Below are 17091 nucleotides of genomic sequence, written 5' to 3' on the forward strand. Positions count from 1 at the left end.
AACATGGCCGCGAAGTCGGACGGCGGCGGCGGTGGCGGCGGCCCGGCCGTGCGGCTGGAGAGCCCGGAGGGCGGCGGCGGGAGGCGGGCGGGCGGCGCGGCACCCCCGGCGCGGCGGTACCGGCTGCGGGACGGTTGCTGGGTGCTCTGCGCCCTCCTGGTTTGCTTCGCGGACGGTGCCTCGGACCTGTGGCTGGCGGCCCACTACTACGTGCGGGGGCAGCGGTGGTGGTTCGGGCTGACGCTGCTGTTCGTGCTGCTGCCCTCGCTGGTGGTGCAGCTGCTCAGCTTCAGGTGGTTCGTCTACGACTTCGCCGCCGGCACCAAGGACAGCGCCGGCAGCACCAAGGACAGCGCCCGCGGCCCCCGCGGCTGCTGCCGCCTCTGCGTCTGGCTGCTGCAGGGCCTCATCCACCTGCTGCAGCTGGGGCAGGTCTGGAGGTACGGGGGGACGGGGGTATCGGGAGCCTGGGATGGGGCTGCTGCAGGGCCTCATCCACCTGCTGCAGCTGGGGCAGGTCTGGAGGTATGGGGGCATGAGGGTATGGGGGTACAGGGCTGGCCAGGAGGCCAGGAGGGGGCTGCTGCAGGGCCTCATCCCCCTGCTGCAGCTGGGACTGGTCTGGAGGTACAGGGGGGTGACGGGGGACATAGAGACAGTATGAGGATGAGGTGGACAAAGAGCCAGGAAGGGGCTGAGGGGAATGCTGCAGGACTTCATCCACCTGCTGCAGCTGGAGCAGGTCTGGAGGTATGGGGGACAGGGAGCTGGGCTGGGGCTGGAGGGAGTGGCAGGGTGCAGCAGGGACATGGGTGGGGATAACAGTGTGCAGCACAGAGGACACAAGTGGGGATGGCAGGGCATGGGGGAGAAATGTGTTGGGTGCAGCAGGGGCGCAGGTGGCTGGGAGGGGCATGGGGATCAATCTCTCTGCAGCCACAGCAAGATGGTGATGGGGGAGACCCCTCAGCAGGGCCCAGCTGTGGGTGCACTTGGGTGTGGGCAGGAGCTGGTGTGAGGAGCACACAGCCCAGCTGGGTGTCACAGACCTGCTGTCCCCATGGCTGGCGGTGCTGGGCCTGCTGGGGTCCTGCCTGGCCACGGCAGCTGGGTCCCGGGGAGTGTGGAGTGCTTCTGCCAGGCCCCAAACACCTCAGGCTCAGATCCTCCTCCCAAGCGCCTTCCCGTGCTCCTGCTCAGAGCTCACTGTAGTCTGTGGGGTTGTGGGTGAGGAGGTGCTGGTTTCTCCCCGGCCTGTCCAGGCTTCCCCATCAGGGCTGCATTTCTGCTGCCTGCCCCTTCCCGGGCCTGGGAAAGGCATGCTGCGCAGGCAGGGCGAGCGACAGCTTGGCAGGCTGGAGCGGGCTCAAGGCCCTTTGCCTACGTCTCTGCCGACCCTCCAGAAGCTTGAGCTGACGGTTTATTGGCACCTTCCTCCACTGTGCCATGGAGCCGGCACCGCTCCCTCCCAGCTCTGCTGAGCTCCATGCTCAGGGTGCTGGGGAAGAGCCATGGCTCTGCCACAGAGCTGCTTGCCGGGGAGGCTGGTGCTGGGAGGGGAGTGGAGACAATAGCAAATTCCTGGAACAGTGCACTGAGCAGACAGTGCTCCCAGCTCAGGTTTCTGTGCTGTTTCCCATCCTGAGATACTGTAGTACATAGGCTCCTCCACTCCCTGTTGTTTGCATGCATTTGTTTATCTGCTGCTTTTCCTGAGATGCTCCCAGGATGTCTAACTTTGTTTCACAGTACAGTGTGCACTATGCTAGAGGGGCTCCTGCCCCTTCCCTCATCAACACAGCCACCCCCTGCCCCTCCCCGATCCCACCCTGTCCCCGTGGCAGCTCTGGGGGTATGCTGGCTGCTGGATGGGTGTCAGCCCTGCCTAATGTGCTGGAGGAGCTGGTGAGGGAGAGAACAGGAGCTCTCTGGCCCACCGATTGCCCTGCGGGCAATTGCCTCATCCTGGCTTCATCTGGGGCTGGGCTACAGTCAGGAGCTTTGCTCCTGGTGGTGTCAGCCACGTTCTCCTGATCTGCTGAACCATGGAGACTCTTAAGCCAATTAAAGCTGTAAGCCTCAGCACTGACCCTCCAGGACATGCTGGTCTCAAGCTGCAGTTGAGGTTTTTTCTAATCTTGGGATTTGGGATTAGCTCTGGTGACCAGTTAAATGCAGTTTGCTAAACCCATTAGTGAGGCTGGATCTGATGCAGGTGGATGTGGCAGTTTAGGAAGTGTCGAGTAAATGCTGCATGTGAAGGGAGGGCTTTTCCCTGGCCAGGGCACCGTGTCCCTTGCCAAACATCTCCCCCTTCCCTGATTTACCTGCCTCCTCCCTGCCTTGTGATTGCCTTGGCAGGTCTCACCCCTACCAAATCCATTACTGTGCAGCCCTGAGGCCCAGCTGTGAGAAAGACTCCAGGGCACAAAAATACAGGGCTCAAAGGCACGCCGGCTCTGAGCACTAACTCTGACATTATCCCAAATTAAAGTTGCTGTGAGAAGCTGCTGAAGTTAGTTGTCATCAGTGCATTCATGACGCAAATGAAAATACTCCGCCACGGATGTTCTCCAGAGATGGTGCCGGTTGCATGACCATGTGCTCATGGAAACAGCAGCGGCATGGACCCAGCTGGGGGATGGGTGATGGGGTGCTGCCCTTCCTCCACTTGGGTGCTGCTTCTTGCATAGTTTTGCAGCTCAGGAATTTTTATCCACACTGCCCACAAAAAGTCATCAGCTTTTTCACCAAAGAAACACCAAAGGGAAGGGATGCTGTGCACGCCATGCGTGCCTCCCACCCAGCAGTATGCTAGGTGTCCCCTGCCACCTCTGTAGACTGGCAGCTGGCTAGTGTGTCTCTGCAGGTCCTGCTGTACTGAGGACAGCCCTGTCTGTGCCCGTTGTGCCCCTGTGTCTGCTTTAGCCCAGGGTCACACCTGGTTTGGCTGCCTGGGGGTCACCGGGGCCAGACCTGGGGTCCCCTCTCCACCCACAGTTCCTCTCCAAAAGCTCCCCTTCAGCCCATGTCCCCCCATCTTCTGCTGGCTTGGAGACCCAGTGCCATCTCTCAGTCCTGATGCCAGTCTGGTGGCAGCCCTGCAGGGCATGGACATCCTCAGCAGCTCCCTGGGTGGGCTCATGAAGGATGGCAGAACTGGGACATGCAGGTGTCCCTCCCCAGCCCCTCTGCTCCCTGGGGCTTTGCTCTGCCCGCTCAGGAGCCCTCTCAGCCCTGGCAGCACTGGGCTTTGGGGTGTCAGCTTGTGCCACTGCAGGACTCAGTGCTGGGGTCAGTCACTTGCTGGGGGGCCCTGCCCAGCCCCAGTGCCCAGGACAAAGGTCTTTTTAGGGCTGGACTGAGCCTTTCCCTGAACACCCCAGTTACCCGGGGGGATGGTGGGATGTGGGGGCTTTCATCAGCGCAGTGATGAGCCAGCAGGACGCACGTGCATCTCTCCCTGATGACCTGATTTGGTGGGAAGTGTGAGGGATTAAAATGGCTGCAACAGGGAAGCAATTTTGTCCTTGTTTAAATAAAGGATTAAGGGATGATATCCCAAATTATCTTCTAGGAAAATCGTACTCCCTATCACTCACTTTTAGCTGCGGGGGTCCCTCATCTTCTTCCATCTGAGGATGACAGTGGACTTGGTTATGACCAGGCCTGGGCTTTTCTCCTTGCAGTTCTTTTCTTCCAGCACTTGAAAACTGGGGTCAGTAGCTGGGAGCTGGGGGCAAATGGTGCTGTGGCAGGGCTCCGGCAAACCTGGCACCTGCCCAAGCCCACCATCTTCCTGCTGCAGGGGTTTCTTTGGATTACTCTTTGTAATACAAAGGAGGGAGCAATTAGCCCTGAGAGCTCTAGCGGTCGGTTTCTGCCTCATCATCAGTTTTTTTAAAATTAAATGATTTTTTTTTTCAAGTGATTGATTCTGTATTTCCTATGCAGCTGCTGTGGAGCTGGGTTGGTAAGCGCTCGCCGTGCGCTGTCAGCACGTGGGGATGTTTCTCTGGGCTGAAACACCATGGAATGATCAAATGCATAACAAATAAGAATGAACATTTCATTCTGGCAAGTTGATGGGAGATGAAACCTTGTTTTAATGAGATCTATGGAGCTGACGGGAAGACGGCAGGATAATTGTGCCCCTGCTGAAAGCTGGGGGAGGCTGAGGGTCACTTGTTGAGCAGCTGAGGAGCCGGGGATGGTGCGGCTCTGGGGTCCGTGTGTGCACTGCTGTGCACTCCAGACAGCAGGATCATGGAGCTGATGAGCCCAATTAACAAGGCTGATTACAGGGAGAGGAAGACGTCACCGGTGTCCGGGCCTCATTTGTGTGTGGATGCACTGGGGCCAGCAGCGATGCCCTGTGGCATCCCAGGCTCTGCATTGTTTCTCTTGTTGCTTTCCCACTAGGCTGTGCCCTCCATCCCCAGGCTGTTCCCTGCTTTGCACCCTGCCAGTGAAGGGGCTCCATCCCTGGGCCCTGCCAGGAGAGGTGGTTGGCAGGGAGAGGGGCTGGGGGGCAGCAGCCACAGTGGTGCCGCGACTGCAGCGCTGTCCTGGCTGGCTGTGAGCAGGTGGCACCAGGTTGCAAATCTGTGCTGGGAGCTGGGAGCCAGGCAGCCGCAGCCTCTCCCCTTGAGCATCGAGGAGCGGGCTGCAACAAAGGCTAAAATTAGCTGCTCCCCCTGAGATGGACATTAAAGCATCATTCTGACACCAACGCAAAGGAGCCAGTGGGGGATGGGAGCTGGGCTGGCCCCTGCAGCCATCAGCACCCGCTGAAACTGGGGCAGAACTACTAAAATCACATTATTTCCTGACAGCAATGTCTTGCCTGGCCACCAGCTCCTGAGGGGGCTTTTTGGGGCTCCTGGCAGGGCAATGGGAGGGGATGGGGCAGGCAGTGACAGGGCTGCCAGGGCGTCTTCAGCCTCGCTGGGGAGGACTACGGGAGACCTGTGGGAGCAGCATGCCCACCCTGCCCTCCTGCACACCAAGGGAGCCAGTGGGGCTGCTGGAGCCCGAGCAGATGGCAGAGGGGTGGCACAGGGGCCTCGGTGGCCCCAGCTGATGGTCCCCACTGTGGTCTCAGGACTGTGCAGCCCAGGGCTGGGAGCACCTGGCTGTCCCTGAAGCAGTAGCAGGGCCAGCTACTGCCTCCTCCCACTGATGGATGAGATGAAAGTGCTGGGATCAGGGTTTCTCCTGTGCTCTGGGCTAATGGAGATGGCTGGCAGAGCTTTCTGGAGCTGATGGAGAGGCTGTCGCTCTGCGTGACGGTTTTACTTGACTGGGAGGAAGCTTTATGGCCTGACGTCCTCCTGCTTCATCTTTCTGTTTTCCTCCTTGCCCAGCTCCATCCTCCACCAAGGCAGCAGAGCAGCTGGCCCGTGGTGCAGGCAGGGCTGCCTGGGGATGCCCTGCCCATCAGGCTCCATGTCCCCTCCTGTGGTGCCCAGATCTGGCCCCATGCTGTGCGGAGGGGTCCCTGGTGGAGGTGACTCAGCCAGTGCATGCGTCCATGCCACGCACACCTCCGCTGACCTCCGGCCGACGACCAGATGGCGAGGGCTGGCGTGTGTCCATGCCTGCAGCCCTGCCAAAAGCCGAGGCAGTGCCAGCACGAGTGCCCGGGAGCTTCCTGCAGGCAGCACGGCATGACCAGCTGGTGCCTCTGTCCTGGCCGGGGCAGGGGGAGGCAGGATGGTCTCTGCTCCAGCCAGGACCAAAATAATCCCTTTGAGAAGCAGCCAGACGTGGTGCTGGGCTGGGGCCAGGGGACCTCAAATCCATGGGTGGCCAGAGAGCTAGGCTGTGGGTGGGATCCCCAGCTGGGGGGGAGCCAGGCCCTGTAGGGGGGGAGAGGGACAGGGGCAGCCCTGGGGGGCAGAGGAGTATACCCATATACTTGGTGTGAGGGGCTTTCCATGGCCCCAGATCAGGGGGGGAGTGCTCACTGGAGTGGGTTGGCAGCAGTCACAGGGCATACCTGGCATGGGCAGGGGGAGGTGAGCTCGGCTGCCTGGGTGGTGGGGGGTTCTTCTCACCCTCCCACCCCCCCCTACAGGTACCTCCGCACACTGTACCTGGGGCTGCAGAGCCGGTGGCAGGCTGAGCATCGCCGCCGCCACTTCTACTGGCGGATGATGTTCGAGAGTGCAGACATCAACATGCTCCGGCTGCTGGAGACTTTCCTGAAGAGCGCGCCCCAGCTTGTGCTGCAGCTCAGCATCATGGTGCAGCAGAACAGCATCGAACCGCTGCAGGGTAAGGGACACAGCTCCCGCAGTGGGTGGCTGGAGGGGGGATCCCAGGCTGCTGCAGGCTCTCACCACCCATCCCTGTTTTGTGCCCACAGGGCTCTCAGCCTCGGCCTCGCTGGTCTCCCTGGCATGGATGATTGCCTCCTACCAGAAGGTGCTGCGGGACTCGCGGGAGGACAAGATGCCCATGTCCTACAAGGGGGCTGTGGTGCAGATCCTGTGGCACCTCTTCACCATCGCTGCCCGCGCCATCGCCTTCGCCCTCTTTGCCTCTGTGTTCCAGCTCTACTTCGGCATCTTCATTGTCACCCACTGGTGCATCATGACCTTCTGGATCATCCAGGGTGAGACAGACTTCTGCATGTCCAAGTGGGAGGAGATCATCTACAACATGGTGGTGGGCATCATCTACATCTTCTGCTGGTTCAATGTCAAGGAGGGACGGAGCCGCTACCGCATGTGCATCTACTATGTTATCACATTGTCGGAGAACGCTGCCCTGACTATCCTCTGGTTCCTTTACTACGACCGCAAGACCACCTCCGACTTCGACGCCTTAATCCTCGTCTGCGTGGTCAGCTCCAGCTTCGCCCTCGGCATCTTCTTCATGTTCATCTACTACTGCCTCTTGCACCCCAACGGCCCCATGTTCAGCCCCCGTGGCGGGGGCTGCATTTTCCGGCAGCGGCCGGCCCCAGTACCAGGGTCGCCTGCAGACGCTGTCACCAGCCCCCCCCGCTCACTGCCACGGACTACAGGGGGGGAGCGGGATGGGGCACCGGGGGAGCGGGACAGCTGTGTGCCCGTCTTTCAGGTGAGACCCTGCGCCCCACCGGCGCCTGCTGCCCGCGCCCCGCGGACAGAGGGACCCGTCATCCGCATTGACCTGCCCAGGAAGAAGTACCCAGCCTGGGATGCTCACTTCATCGACCGGCGCCTGCGAAAGACCATCCTGGCACTGGAGTATGCGTCGCCCACCACCCCACGCCTGCAGTACCGCACTGCCGGCGCCCCCCAGGAGGTGCTGGAGTACGAGACCACCGTGTAGGGCAAGGGACGCGGGGTCCCAGCAGGGGCCTCCTGGTGCCACCCCACGTCTTCGCAGCCGTTTGCCTTTCTGTTGGGTTTGCTGGCACTGCTGCTGTGCTGAGCACCCCATGGGTGGGGGCCGGGGAGGTCTCTTGGTGCTATCACCCACTGCGCCACCCTCCCACAGCCAAGACCCCCATCCCACCTGCTGGCAGCCACCCCAGCTCCCCCTGGGGATTGTCCTTGCCAAAATACCTCACCGGTGCCTCATCCCAAGGTGGTGGCTGCTGTGGCCTCACAGCGCTTGACTGGGTCAGTGGTGCAGGATGGGGAATGGGGGCACCCTCGGGCTGGGGGCTGGCAGCTGTGAGGGGCTTGGGGCACAGCGGGGCATGGCACAGCCTGGGTGGGCAGCACATGGGGACACAGGTGCCAGGGCTGCCCCGTGCCTGTGCTGTGGCAGGGCTGTGGGGCTGGAGCGCAGCTGCACCGGGGTGTGCATGGGGCTCCTGTCACTCCCAGGGAGACAGGGCAGGGGACAGCCGGGGTCCTGCCAGCCCCCCCATGTCTCCTGCCTCCCCTCTGCCCTGCAATGCCAGCCATGGGGGAGCCCCTTCATCTCCATCCTTGGTTGTCCCAGCTCAGGGTTGAGCCATGCCCTTACTCCACAGAGTGCCCACTGCCCTGTGGGGTGCAGACCCTGGCCCAGGGAGCCCTTCATGGGCAGGCACTGACCCTGCTTCCCCCAGCACTGAGCTGGGTCCCCGGCTCCAGCTGGGGCAACAGGGGATGGCTGTGCCCCATTGTCCCCCCATCCCCATGGGAACCACTTCATCTCATTGGATTTGTTTTCACCTGAATGGTGATATTTTGTGTGACATTTTCTACCTCCGCTGAGGCTGGGGGAGGCAGGGCCTGGCTGGTACTGCTGGAGGGGCATGTGGGGCTGCCAGTATTCCTGGGGCTCCCCAAAGTGGGATTCACACCCCAGTCATTCTTCCCTCCCGGGTTTGTCATTGCTTCCCACCTGGGAGTGTTTCCATCCATCCCTCCATTGGCATCAGTCCCCTCCAGCTTCCCAGTATAAACATGAGCCATGATCCTGCCTGCCCCTGCCTCCCCCTGACTGTCCCTGCCAGTCCCTGCCTCCTCAGAGGAGTGGGACTACCCTGGGCTCCAGGTTTGAATGTGTTCCCTGGTCCTGCCCAGGTCCCTTGGTGTGCCCCTGCCCAAAGGGCTGTGCTGAATGTACCCTGTGCCCGCCGGGGCCAGGTGTGTCCCAAGTGAGGGGTGTGTGAGCATGTGTATGTGTGTGTGTGTGCGTGTGCAGGGGGGCTGGAAGGGGTTTGCAGGGCAGGGGAGCTGCCAGACCCTGTGGTTGTGCACCACCTTGACCCCTCGTCCCCCTGCACCCACAGCCCCTGTGCCTTCCCCACAACCCCCACACCGCCCACGCTGGCCCCGCAGGGTCCCAGCCCCGGCTGCCTGGAGCTGTGGTGCCAAGTGCTGCCCTGGGCAGGGGAGCACGGGCAGCCCCACACTGGCCCCACCATGCTATGAGGCACCAAGGCACCGCATGAGGCGCCACACAGGCCATGGGGAGAGCTGGTGTGGGGGAGCTGCCCCGGGAATGGCTCTGGATGCCACCCACCAGGCCGGGGTGCTGGGTCTCCAAGGGATGGTGTGGGTGCATGGCCAGGGCAGGCAGGTGCACAGTGTTGGTGGCATCACGTTGCTTTTGTTTCCCATTTCTCTGTAGCTGGAAGGCGGGGGTGACAGCACGCTGGGGCAGGCTGTCACTGGGGTCACTGGTGCTAACTGGTGCTAACTGAAAGCCTCGGAAACCCTTTTGGAGGAGGATGCAGAGCATGGCTGGGGCTGGGCAGCGGGCTGGGCACCCCACGACCTGCACCCCTCCTTCACCACTGGCAATGGACAGACCCCGGCAGTGGGTGTTGAGCTGTGCCAAGGACAGCACTGGGCATGGGGTGGCTCTGCGGGGGGGGTCTCTTTTCCTCAGGGAAGGTCAGGGGCAGCAGCCAGAGGAGCTGGGCTGGGGCTGGGGCTCACCCCTGCAGGCGCTGAGTGGCAGCACTGCAGCCTCCACATGGTGCCCAGGCAATGGTGGCTCCTCACCAGGTTCCAGAGCCTGGAAGTCACCAGGGATGGGCTGCATGGGGACTGGGGACCAGTGTGGGGTGGCTCCTCTGGCTCCCCCCAGCCCCATCCCCTCTGCCCATTCCCCCAAGGGCATGGAGGAGCTGCTAGTTGGGGCAATCTGCACCCCACTCCATGCCCTTCTCCCCCGTGGTATGTGTGGGGGACCCGGGGCTGCACCAGTGGGACTGAGGGACACTTTTCTATGCACTCAAGCCACGGTACCCTCAGCCCTGGGCTGCTCCAGGCAGGGATCTCGGCAATGGCAGGTGGCACTGAGCCTCTGCCCATATGGTGCTGCCCTGCTCAGAACGGGGAGCCCAGCTGCGCAAGGGGCACAGGGCAGCCGTGGGACCCACTCCCAGCCCCGGGGCTTGGCTGCCCCCCTGCCACCTGCCCAGCCTATGCTGCAGGGGAAGCCAAACCCAGCGCCCCAGTGCTGGTGGCAGCACTGGGATGGTGGCATCTGCCCACTATGACAGTGGCAAGGGGGCGCAACCTGGGGCCGAGCCAGGCACTGGGGGACGGGGCAGCTCTGGGGTTGCCTGAGCTCCCACTGGGGACAGGGGCCCTGGTTCTTGGGGGTGTTGCCCCTGGGGGTGGCAACAGTGCCACCCCAGCTTCAGGGAGCAGAGAGAAGTTTGGGCCGGGCCCAGCCCCGTTTGCCCTTGGCCAGGGCCGTTCATTGCTGGTGGGGGCTGCCGGGGGTCTCAGCCACGTCCGTGGCCTCCTCCCAGAGCCAGGACCTGGCGGCCGCTGTCACGTACTGTAAATACTCTGTGTGCCACCTTCTTCTCTGGGACCCTCGGCGCAGGCAGGGTGGTGAGCGGGAGGCCGGGGTCCGTACTGAGACTTTTTTGTATACCACAAACTTTTTGTATATTTTTAATTTTGCTGCAACATGAGATATTAAATTCATTTCAATAAGCCCTGCCTGTGGGAACCTGTCCTTGCCAGCACCTCTGGCTTCACACCCTGGGCTCCGCAATGGGGCAGGATGCTGCCCCTCTCTCCTGGGGTGCTTGGGATGCTGGGGGACAGAGCAGGATGGCTGCAGTCGTGCTGCCTGTCCAGTGTTGGTGGCCCTGGCTGGTGATGGCCCTGGTGTGGCAGCCGGCAGGGAAGGGGTGCACGGGCAGGATGCAGCATGCTGGGGAGGAAGCCGCCATACATAGCCACTGCCGGGCCAACATCCTCCCTGCCGGAGGCCCTGGTCCCCTGCTGACCCGCAGACCCACAGGGGGCTCAAGCCCCATGGGTGGCCATGGAGATGGGGTGCTGGGGTGCAGCTGCACAGGCTCCTGCTCGTGCCATTCCCCATGCCAGGGCCCTATCTGGGCAGGGCAGGATCAGGGCAGCAACAGCTGGGAACCCCCAGTGCTGGCCCACAAGAATGGGACTGATGTGGGATCACAGGGCAGCATAACCGGCCCCAAGCCTGGGGGGAGCCCTGCTGCAGTGAGGGGAAGGGGTTGCTCTACAGCTGGGTCCGACAGGCACCCCCAGTCCCAGCCCCAGCCCCAGTGCCTGCTCTGGTCCCATCCCAGCCTGCTTTGGCCCCTGCCTCTGCCCAAATCCCAGCCCAGTCCCAGCCCAAGTGCCAACCCCAGCCCCAGCCTCAGTATCAGTCCAAGCCCCTGCTCCAGTATCAGTCCAAGCCCCTGCTCCAGTCCCGTCACAGCCTACTTCAGCCCCTGCTTCTCTCCAAGCACCAGCCCAAACCCAGTCCTAGACCCAGCTGCAGTCCTAATCCCAGTCCCAGTCCGTGTCACAGTTGCAGTTGCAGTCGCAGTCCCAGTCCCAGTCCCATTCCCAGCCCAGCCCAGCACAGTCCCAGCACCCCCCAGGAGGGGCAGGAACTTACATCCCAGTCGTCCTGGTGGAGTTTCCGACACAGGAAAACGCAGCGGCGCCAAGCGGGGCGGTGGGGGTGGCAGTGCCGGGAGGCAGCGCTGCAGCCCCGCCATGGACTGCGAGGCCAAGAAGGGGAAGAAGGTGCGTGGGCCTGGGTCTGGTGTCCCAGGGGGCTGGTGGGAGGGTGGGAGTGGGTGAGACACACAGGGACACTGGGATGAGGGCCCCCACACCCCCTCCCATGGCACAGCAGGGGGAGGTGGGATCACTGCTTTCTGCCCCCCCAAACAACCCAAATGGTGCAAATTTGGGATCAGAGAACAGAGAGGTGCCCACCCCCTCCTTGACCACTGGGTGCCCGTGGACCCTGCACATGGGTGCTGGGGTTAGGTGCCCAGTGCTGATGAGTCCTGGTGCCCGCTCTCCCTGCCAGGGCTTCGTGTCGCCCATCAAGCGGCTGGTTTTCCCCAAGGCGGCTCGGAGGCCAGCGCTCCGCAGCAGCGTCTACCGTCGGCCACTGCACTCGGTGCCCCTCTACCCCCCTGACTACCTGATCGACCCCCAGATCCTGTTGCATGACTATGTGGAGAAGGAGGTGAAGGTAAGGGGGTGGGGGATCACCAGGGATGCCCAGGGTCCCTGCCTGTGCATGGCGGGGGGAACAAGGCTACCACACCATGCTGAAAGCCACCACGAATGGTGGTCAGGAGGGTCCTGGTCCCCTCCCTGCCTGGGAAACACACAACGAGGGGGAAGGTGGGCTGGGGGTGCAGGGAGGACCCCACATTGCAGGATCTCCCTGCACCTCAGTTTGGTGCATCCTGCCTGTGTGGACTTGGGTGCTCTGGGGGAGGCTCTGGGCCATTGGGTGTGGAGGATACATGCCCCAGCCCCCTGGCCCCAGCCTCCAAAAGCTGGCCTGGGTTTAGTCCGTCCACACCCTCCCCGGCCCAGTTTTTAGGCCACCTGACATGGGTGTCAGCCTCCCTGAACCCCTCAAGCCGCGATGAGGTGCTGCAGCTGCTGGACACAGCTAGGGTAAGAGGCACCCCCTCAGAGTGCCCCACAGCACTGCCCAGAGGGTAGGCACCAGGTGCCCCATGCCGCTGGCTGCCCCACACTCCTGGGTGCCCCATGCCACTGGCACACGCTCTGCCTCTGCAGCAGCTGAAGGAGCTGCCGCTGCAGACAACACCGGAGCAGGACAGCATCCTCAGCCTCTCCGCCCGCTGCCTTCTGCTCACCTGGCGCGACAATGAGGAGCTGATCCTGCGCATCCCGACCCATGAGATTGCTGCAGCATCCTACCTGCGTGACGATGCCCTGCACCTCCTCATCCTCAAAACTGGTGCGGGTGTCTGTCTGGGGCCACCACTGTGGCACAGCCAGCCCCAAGCACCTGGTGTCCCCAGGGCACAGGGGGACAGAGCCTGGGGAGTGATGGGGTGGTGCTGGGTCTGGCTGGGGCAGCAGCATTGGCCAAGCACAAAAGCCCGCACTGCACCCCTGGCTCTTCAAGGGGCTCGGCAGGGGTCTGCTTCTCCAGGGCTTGGGCTCTCTGTTGGAGGTCCCCACTGTCCCTGCTCTGTAGGGCTTCCCACCCTTGGGCTCCCCACTGCCCTGGCAGGCAGGTCCCAGCTGCGCTCCCAGCCCCAGTTGCCTTTAATTGCAGGAGGAGAGGAGGCTGGAAGCAACCTTTGTACCCCGCTACACATGGAGCCCCAGAGGGGCTCAGGGTCTCCAGTGCTTTGATCAGCAAATCCAGGCTCAGCTGCAGGCAGGGTCCCTGGGAGGGGGCTGTGCCAGGCTGAGCTCCAGCCTGCACACGGAGCCGTCCCCTAATCCCCTGCCCCGCTGCCCCTAATCTCCCTGCCCAGCCCCACTGCCCCCAATCCACTGGGGCTCCCCGGTCCTCACCCCACCACCCCCATCCCTCTGCATCCCACCTGACTGGTGGGATGGGGCAGCCAGGGCAGGGTCTGAGTCTGGGGACCAGGCAGGGTGTGCAGCACAGCCCCCCATCCTGATGCCCAGTCTCTCCTCACTGCCCCAGGTCTGGGAGTGGACCCAGTCCCCGCTGGCACGCACCCTGAGGTGGCCCCAGCCAGCGTGCCAGAGGCATTCCCGGCCGAGAAGAGGCCAGGGGGCTCGTGGCCTGAGGGAGGGCGACTGGGGGGCCCGATGGAGCGGCGGCACACCATCTGCAGCCTGGACTGGCGAGCAGCGCGGGGTGGGCAGGAGGGCCGGCAGGGCGGCAGCCTGGAACGGCGGCGGGGCGGCAGCTGGGAGCGGCGGCAGCGCGGTCGTCCCTCGGGCAGCTGGGAGCGGCGGCAGCCCTGCAGTGGCAGCTGGGAGCGGCGGCGGGCCGGTACCGCCGGCGGCAGCTGGGAACGTGGCACCGGCTTCGGCAGCTGGGAGCGGCGTCACACTGGCAGCAACCCCCTGGATCCCCAGGAGACTTGCCCTGATGCCTACTCCAACCTTATCATCCTCGCTGTCCCCAACAGGGTGAGTGGCCCTGGCACATGGCCACCTGTCAGCACCCAGCCACCCAAAAGCACTCACCTACCCACCCATGCTCCCTCCCTTCCTCCGTCCCTCCCTTCCACTCCAGGATGCCGCTGAGGAGTCCTGCGCGCTCATCTGCCAGGTATTCCAGATCATCTATGGGGACCAGAGCATCGAGTGCGTGGACCGTGCCGGGTACCACTACACCTCTACACCCACGCGGCCCTGGCTCTCCAGCAGGAGTGAGTGGCTGGGGATGGGCACAGGGACGCCAAGCAGGGCAGCACAGGGCTGATGGGCAGGGGTGCATGGGCACAGTGCTGGCAGCAGGTGCAATGGCAGAGGCTTGGCCCCATGCTCAGATCTCGGCTCTCCCTCTCCAGGTGAGAGCTGCCGCACGGATGGGACGTACGGCTACGATGCCGACTACAGCTGCTGCAGCTCCTTGTGAGTCTGGCTTCCCCCCAGGGTGCCCCTGCACTGGGGTGGGTGCCCCTGCCCTAGGGTGGGTGCCTGTCCCAGCTGCAGAGATGCCCCAGCCCTGCCTGACAGTGGATGCTGTGCAGTGGGAGGGTGCAGGTGGGCACACGAGGGGTGCTGGGACATGCTAATCCCCATCCTCCCCCAGCAACAGCTCCCACGAGACCTTCGAAGCCTACTACAGTGGTGCCTCCTCGCCCTCCTTCCACCGGTCCCACCACAGCCTGGCCACCGCCTGCAGCGGCAGCGACCAGAGCAGTGCAGGGCTGGAGCAGCTGCAGGACTACATGGTGACGGTGCGGGCGTGGGGATGGGCAAAGGGCCCTGCTCTGTGCCAGTGGCCAGGGAGGGGGAGCAAGGGGTAGGTCTGAGTCCCCTGCACCAGAGAGCAAGCGGAGGAGTGTAAAGTGGGAGGACTGGGGCTGTGCACTGCTAGTGTCCCCAGCCCCAACGTGTCCCCATGTCCCCACAGCTGCGCAACAAGCTGTCGCCACAGGAGATCCAGCAGTTTGCGGTCCTGCTCCGTGAGTACCGCCTGGGCACGCCGGTGCGGGAGTACTGCGCCGAGCTCCTGCGCCTCTATGGGGATCGCAGGAAATTCCTCCTCCTGGGTGAGTGTCTGGGCTCCTGCTGCAGCCACCCTGTGTCACTGTGTCACCTTAGTCATGTCTGTGCATCCCTTGGGGATGGGGTGCTAGTGCTGGGTGTGCTCTGCGGGGGGTGTGTTGGGACCTCGCTTCTTGCAGGGGATGGGATGGGAGACCCCCTGCAAGCAGCCAGTGGGGCTGGCTGGTGTTGTGCCCCAGTGCTGCCCACCTGGGCAGGGTCACCCCGAGGCTCACAGTGCCCATGGCAGGAATGAGGCCCTTCATCCCCGACCAAGACATCGGGTACTTTGAGACCTTCCTGGAGAGCATCGGCATCCGGGAGGGCGGGATCCTCACCGATAGCTTCGGTCGCATCAAGCGCAGCATGAGCAACACATCAGCCTCGGCTGTCCGCAGCTATGACAGCTGGTCCCTGCGCTCTGAGTCTGAGTCCTTCAACCGCATGATCACAGACATCACCCATGACATTGAGGCGCTGGCACGGGATGAGGAAGAGGAGGAGGAGGAGGAAGAGGACAACTACCTGTGAGAGAGTGCCAAAACCCAGTGGTCCCCTCCCTGCTTGCCAATGCGGTGCTGCATCTCATCCCAGACTTGCCAGGTGCCCAGCTCGGCACCAGTGCCTGGGATGGGGGATGTTTCCCCCTCCTTTATCACCGTGGGAGGGGACAGGGGCCCTTGCAACTCTCAGCAGGGCTGATGGCATTGAAGGGCAGCTGTGGTGGTAGGGGAGTCCCCAGCTGGCAACACTGTGTGCTGTAATTTCTGCAGAAAGCAATTAAATGCTGGGGCTGGGAGTGGAGCAGGTTCTTCCCTGGGGAAAAGCTGGGGTGGGGGGCTGCTGGGGTGGGGGGCAAGCTGGGGCAGTAGGGCTGCTCACAGCCCTGCCAGGCACTGTGCCACCGCTGGGGTGGGTGCCCTGTCCACACCAGTGCCACATGCAGGTTTCTCCTGGAGTCAGGGAGCTCCGGGCTGTGCCAGGCTGGCCCCGGGGGGCACTCCTGGCAGGGCGGGACCCTGTGGAGCTCAGGGCAATGTGAGGAGCCAGCAAAGGTGTGCTGGGATGGTGGGGTTGGTTGCCACAGCTGACCTGCTGTTGCCTGCACTGCTGGCCTGGGGCACCCCAGTAAAGCATTCACCTTCCAACATGGTGTGGATCAGCAGGGAAGGCTGTTCCTGCCAGGGAAGCACCCAAGAGCACCTGCAGCTCCGGGGATGCTCTGAGCAGGGGCTGCCAGAGCAGCCTCTCCTGTCCTGCTGCTGAGCACCCTGGTGCGAGGGCAGGGCTGGGGGACCCTTAGATGCAGGCCATGCATCTCCCATTCCCGTGAGTGTCCCTGCAACTCCCAGCCAGCTGTGGGGCCATGGGTGTTTCACAGAAGGAAGTTCCTGCCCCAGGACCCAGCTTCCTGCAGCGCCACCCTGCAGCTCTCTTGCCGCCAAGAGATGGGGCTGCTCTCCCTACTGGCTAGCTGGCCCCCGGCTGATGGCCCCTGGCCGGTGTCCTATGGCCCATGACCCCTGGCCAGTGTCCCTGAGCTGATGGCCCCGGGCCAGTGTTCCCCAGGCACTGCCCCTCGGTGGGGGCTGCATGACAGTGCTGCAGCCCCAGGCTGGTGTGTGGGCAGGCAGACGCTGGGTCTACCAGCAGCAACTTATTTTTAATCTTAAAACACTTATATATGCAAATCTTCATGCAGGCGAGGCACTCGCCACCCTGGCTGCTTCCTCTGACACTCATGAGCTGGAGCAGGGCTGGGCCCAGCCGTGCCTGCCGGCAATGGTCAGTGTCATGGCAGAGCCGCAGGTCCCTTTCCTGCTGCCATCCCTGTCCCAAATTCAGGGGTGGTCTGGGAGAACCAGAACAAAGGCTGGGGCCCTGTGGGGCTGGAGAGGGGGTCCGGGGAACACCAGTGCCAGGAGAGGAACAGCAAAGCCCATGGTCCCCCCAGCCCCTCTGAGCAGGGCTGCACAGCATGAGCCCCATGCCCTGCAACCCGCTGTGCCCTGCACCCCCCCGTGCCCTGCACCCTGTCACGGGGCAGTGCTCAGGGGTTTCCTCTTTTCTCCTCCCTGGGGACACAGAACCAGGCTCACACCGTGGCCAGCCTGCACTCACCCCACGCCCCTGCTGCCGCTCACGGGCCTGCGCTGGGTGAGGAAACTGGCCAGGGTCTGCT

General features: G+C 63.2%; 2 protein-coding genes across 4 annotated transcripts; both read left to right on the top strand.

Moving 5' to 3' along the window:
- Positions 1-3: 3 nt before the first annotated feature.
- On the top strand, positions 4-9969 carry XKR7 (XK related 7). The gene is made up of 3 exons (XM_064465551.1): positions 4-440; positions 6080-6279; positions 6371-9969. The coding sequence occupies exons 1-3, from the start codon at positions 4-6 to the stop codon at positions 7321-7323; spliced, it is 1590 nt and encodes a 529-aa protein (XP_064321621.1). The 3' UTR covers positions 7324-9969.
- A 1357-nt stretch (positions 9970-11326) lies between these two features.
- CCM2L (CCM2 like scaffold protein) lies at positions 11327-15706 on the top strand. Of its 3 annotated transcripts, none has more exons than XM_064465552.1 (10): positions 11327-11456; positions 11749-11916; positions 12270-12353; positions 12480-12663; positions 13369-13823; positions 13930-14065; positions 14207-14270; positions 14452-14599; positions 14776-14914; positions 15160-15706. In XM_064465552.1, exons 1-10 carry the CDS (start codon positions 11427-11429, stop codon positions 15438-15440), a joined length of 1689 nt encoding a protein of 562 aa, XP_064321622.1. In that variant the 5' UTR covers positions 11327-11426; the 3' UTR covers positions 15441-15706. The 3 variants fall into 3 exon arrangements, with proteins under 3 accessions (XP_064321622.1, XP_064321624.1, XP_064321623.1); XM_064465554.1 differs by having other exon boundaries at positions 15364-15706; XM_064465553.1 differs by having other exon boundaries at positions 12483-12663.
- The last annotated feature ends 1385 nt before the right edge of the window (positions 15707-17091 follow it).

This window comes from Phalacrocorax carbo, chromosome 14 (genome assembly GCF_963921805.1).
Source record: "Phalacrocorax carbo chromosome 14, bPhaCar2.1, whole genome shotgun sequence".
Lineage (NCBI taxonomy): Eukaryota > Metazoa > Chordata > Aves > Suliformes > Phalacrocoracidae > Phalacrocorax > Phalacrocorax carbo.

Bases quoted from the DNA above. Each gene is read 5' to 3' on its own strand.
- XKR7 (XM_064465551.1), top strand. From the start codon at position 4: ATGGCCGCGAAGTCGGACGGCGGCGGCGGTGGCGGCGGCCCGGCCGTG. The intron at 441-6,079 runs GTACGGGGGGAC...CCCCCCCTACAG, and splicing joins CAGCTGGGGCAGGTCTGGAG to GTACCTCCGCACACTGTACC. The intron at 6,280-6,370 runs GTAAGGGACACA...TTGTGCCCACAG, and splicing joins CAGCATCGAACCGCTGCAGG to GGCTCTCAGCCTCGGCCTCG.
- CCM2L (XM_064465552.1), top strand. From the start codon at position 11,427: ATGGACTGCGAGGCCAAGAAGGGGAAGAAG. The intron at 12,664-13,368 runs GTGCGGGTGTCT...TCACTGCCCCAG, and splicing joins CCTCCTCATCCTCAAAACTG to GTCTGGGAGTGGACCCAGTC. The intron at 14,066-14,206 runs GTGAGTGGCTGG...CTCCCTCTCCAG, and splicing joins GCCCTGGCTCTCCAGCAGGA to GTGAGAGCTGCCGCACGGAT.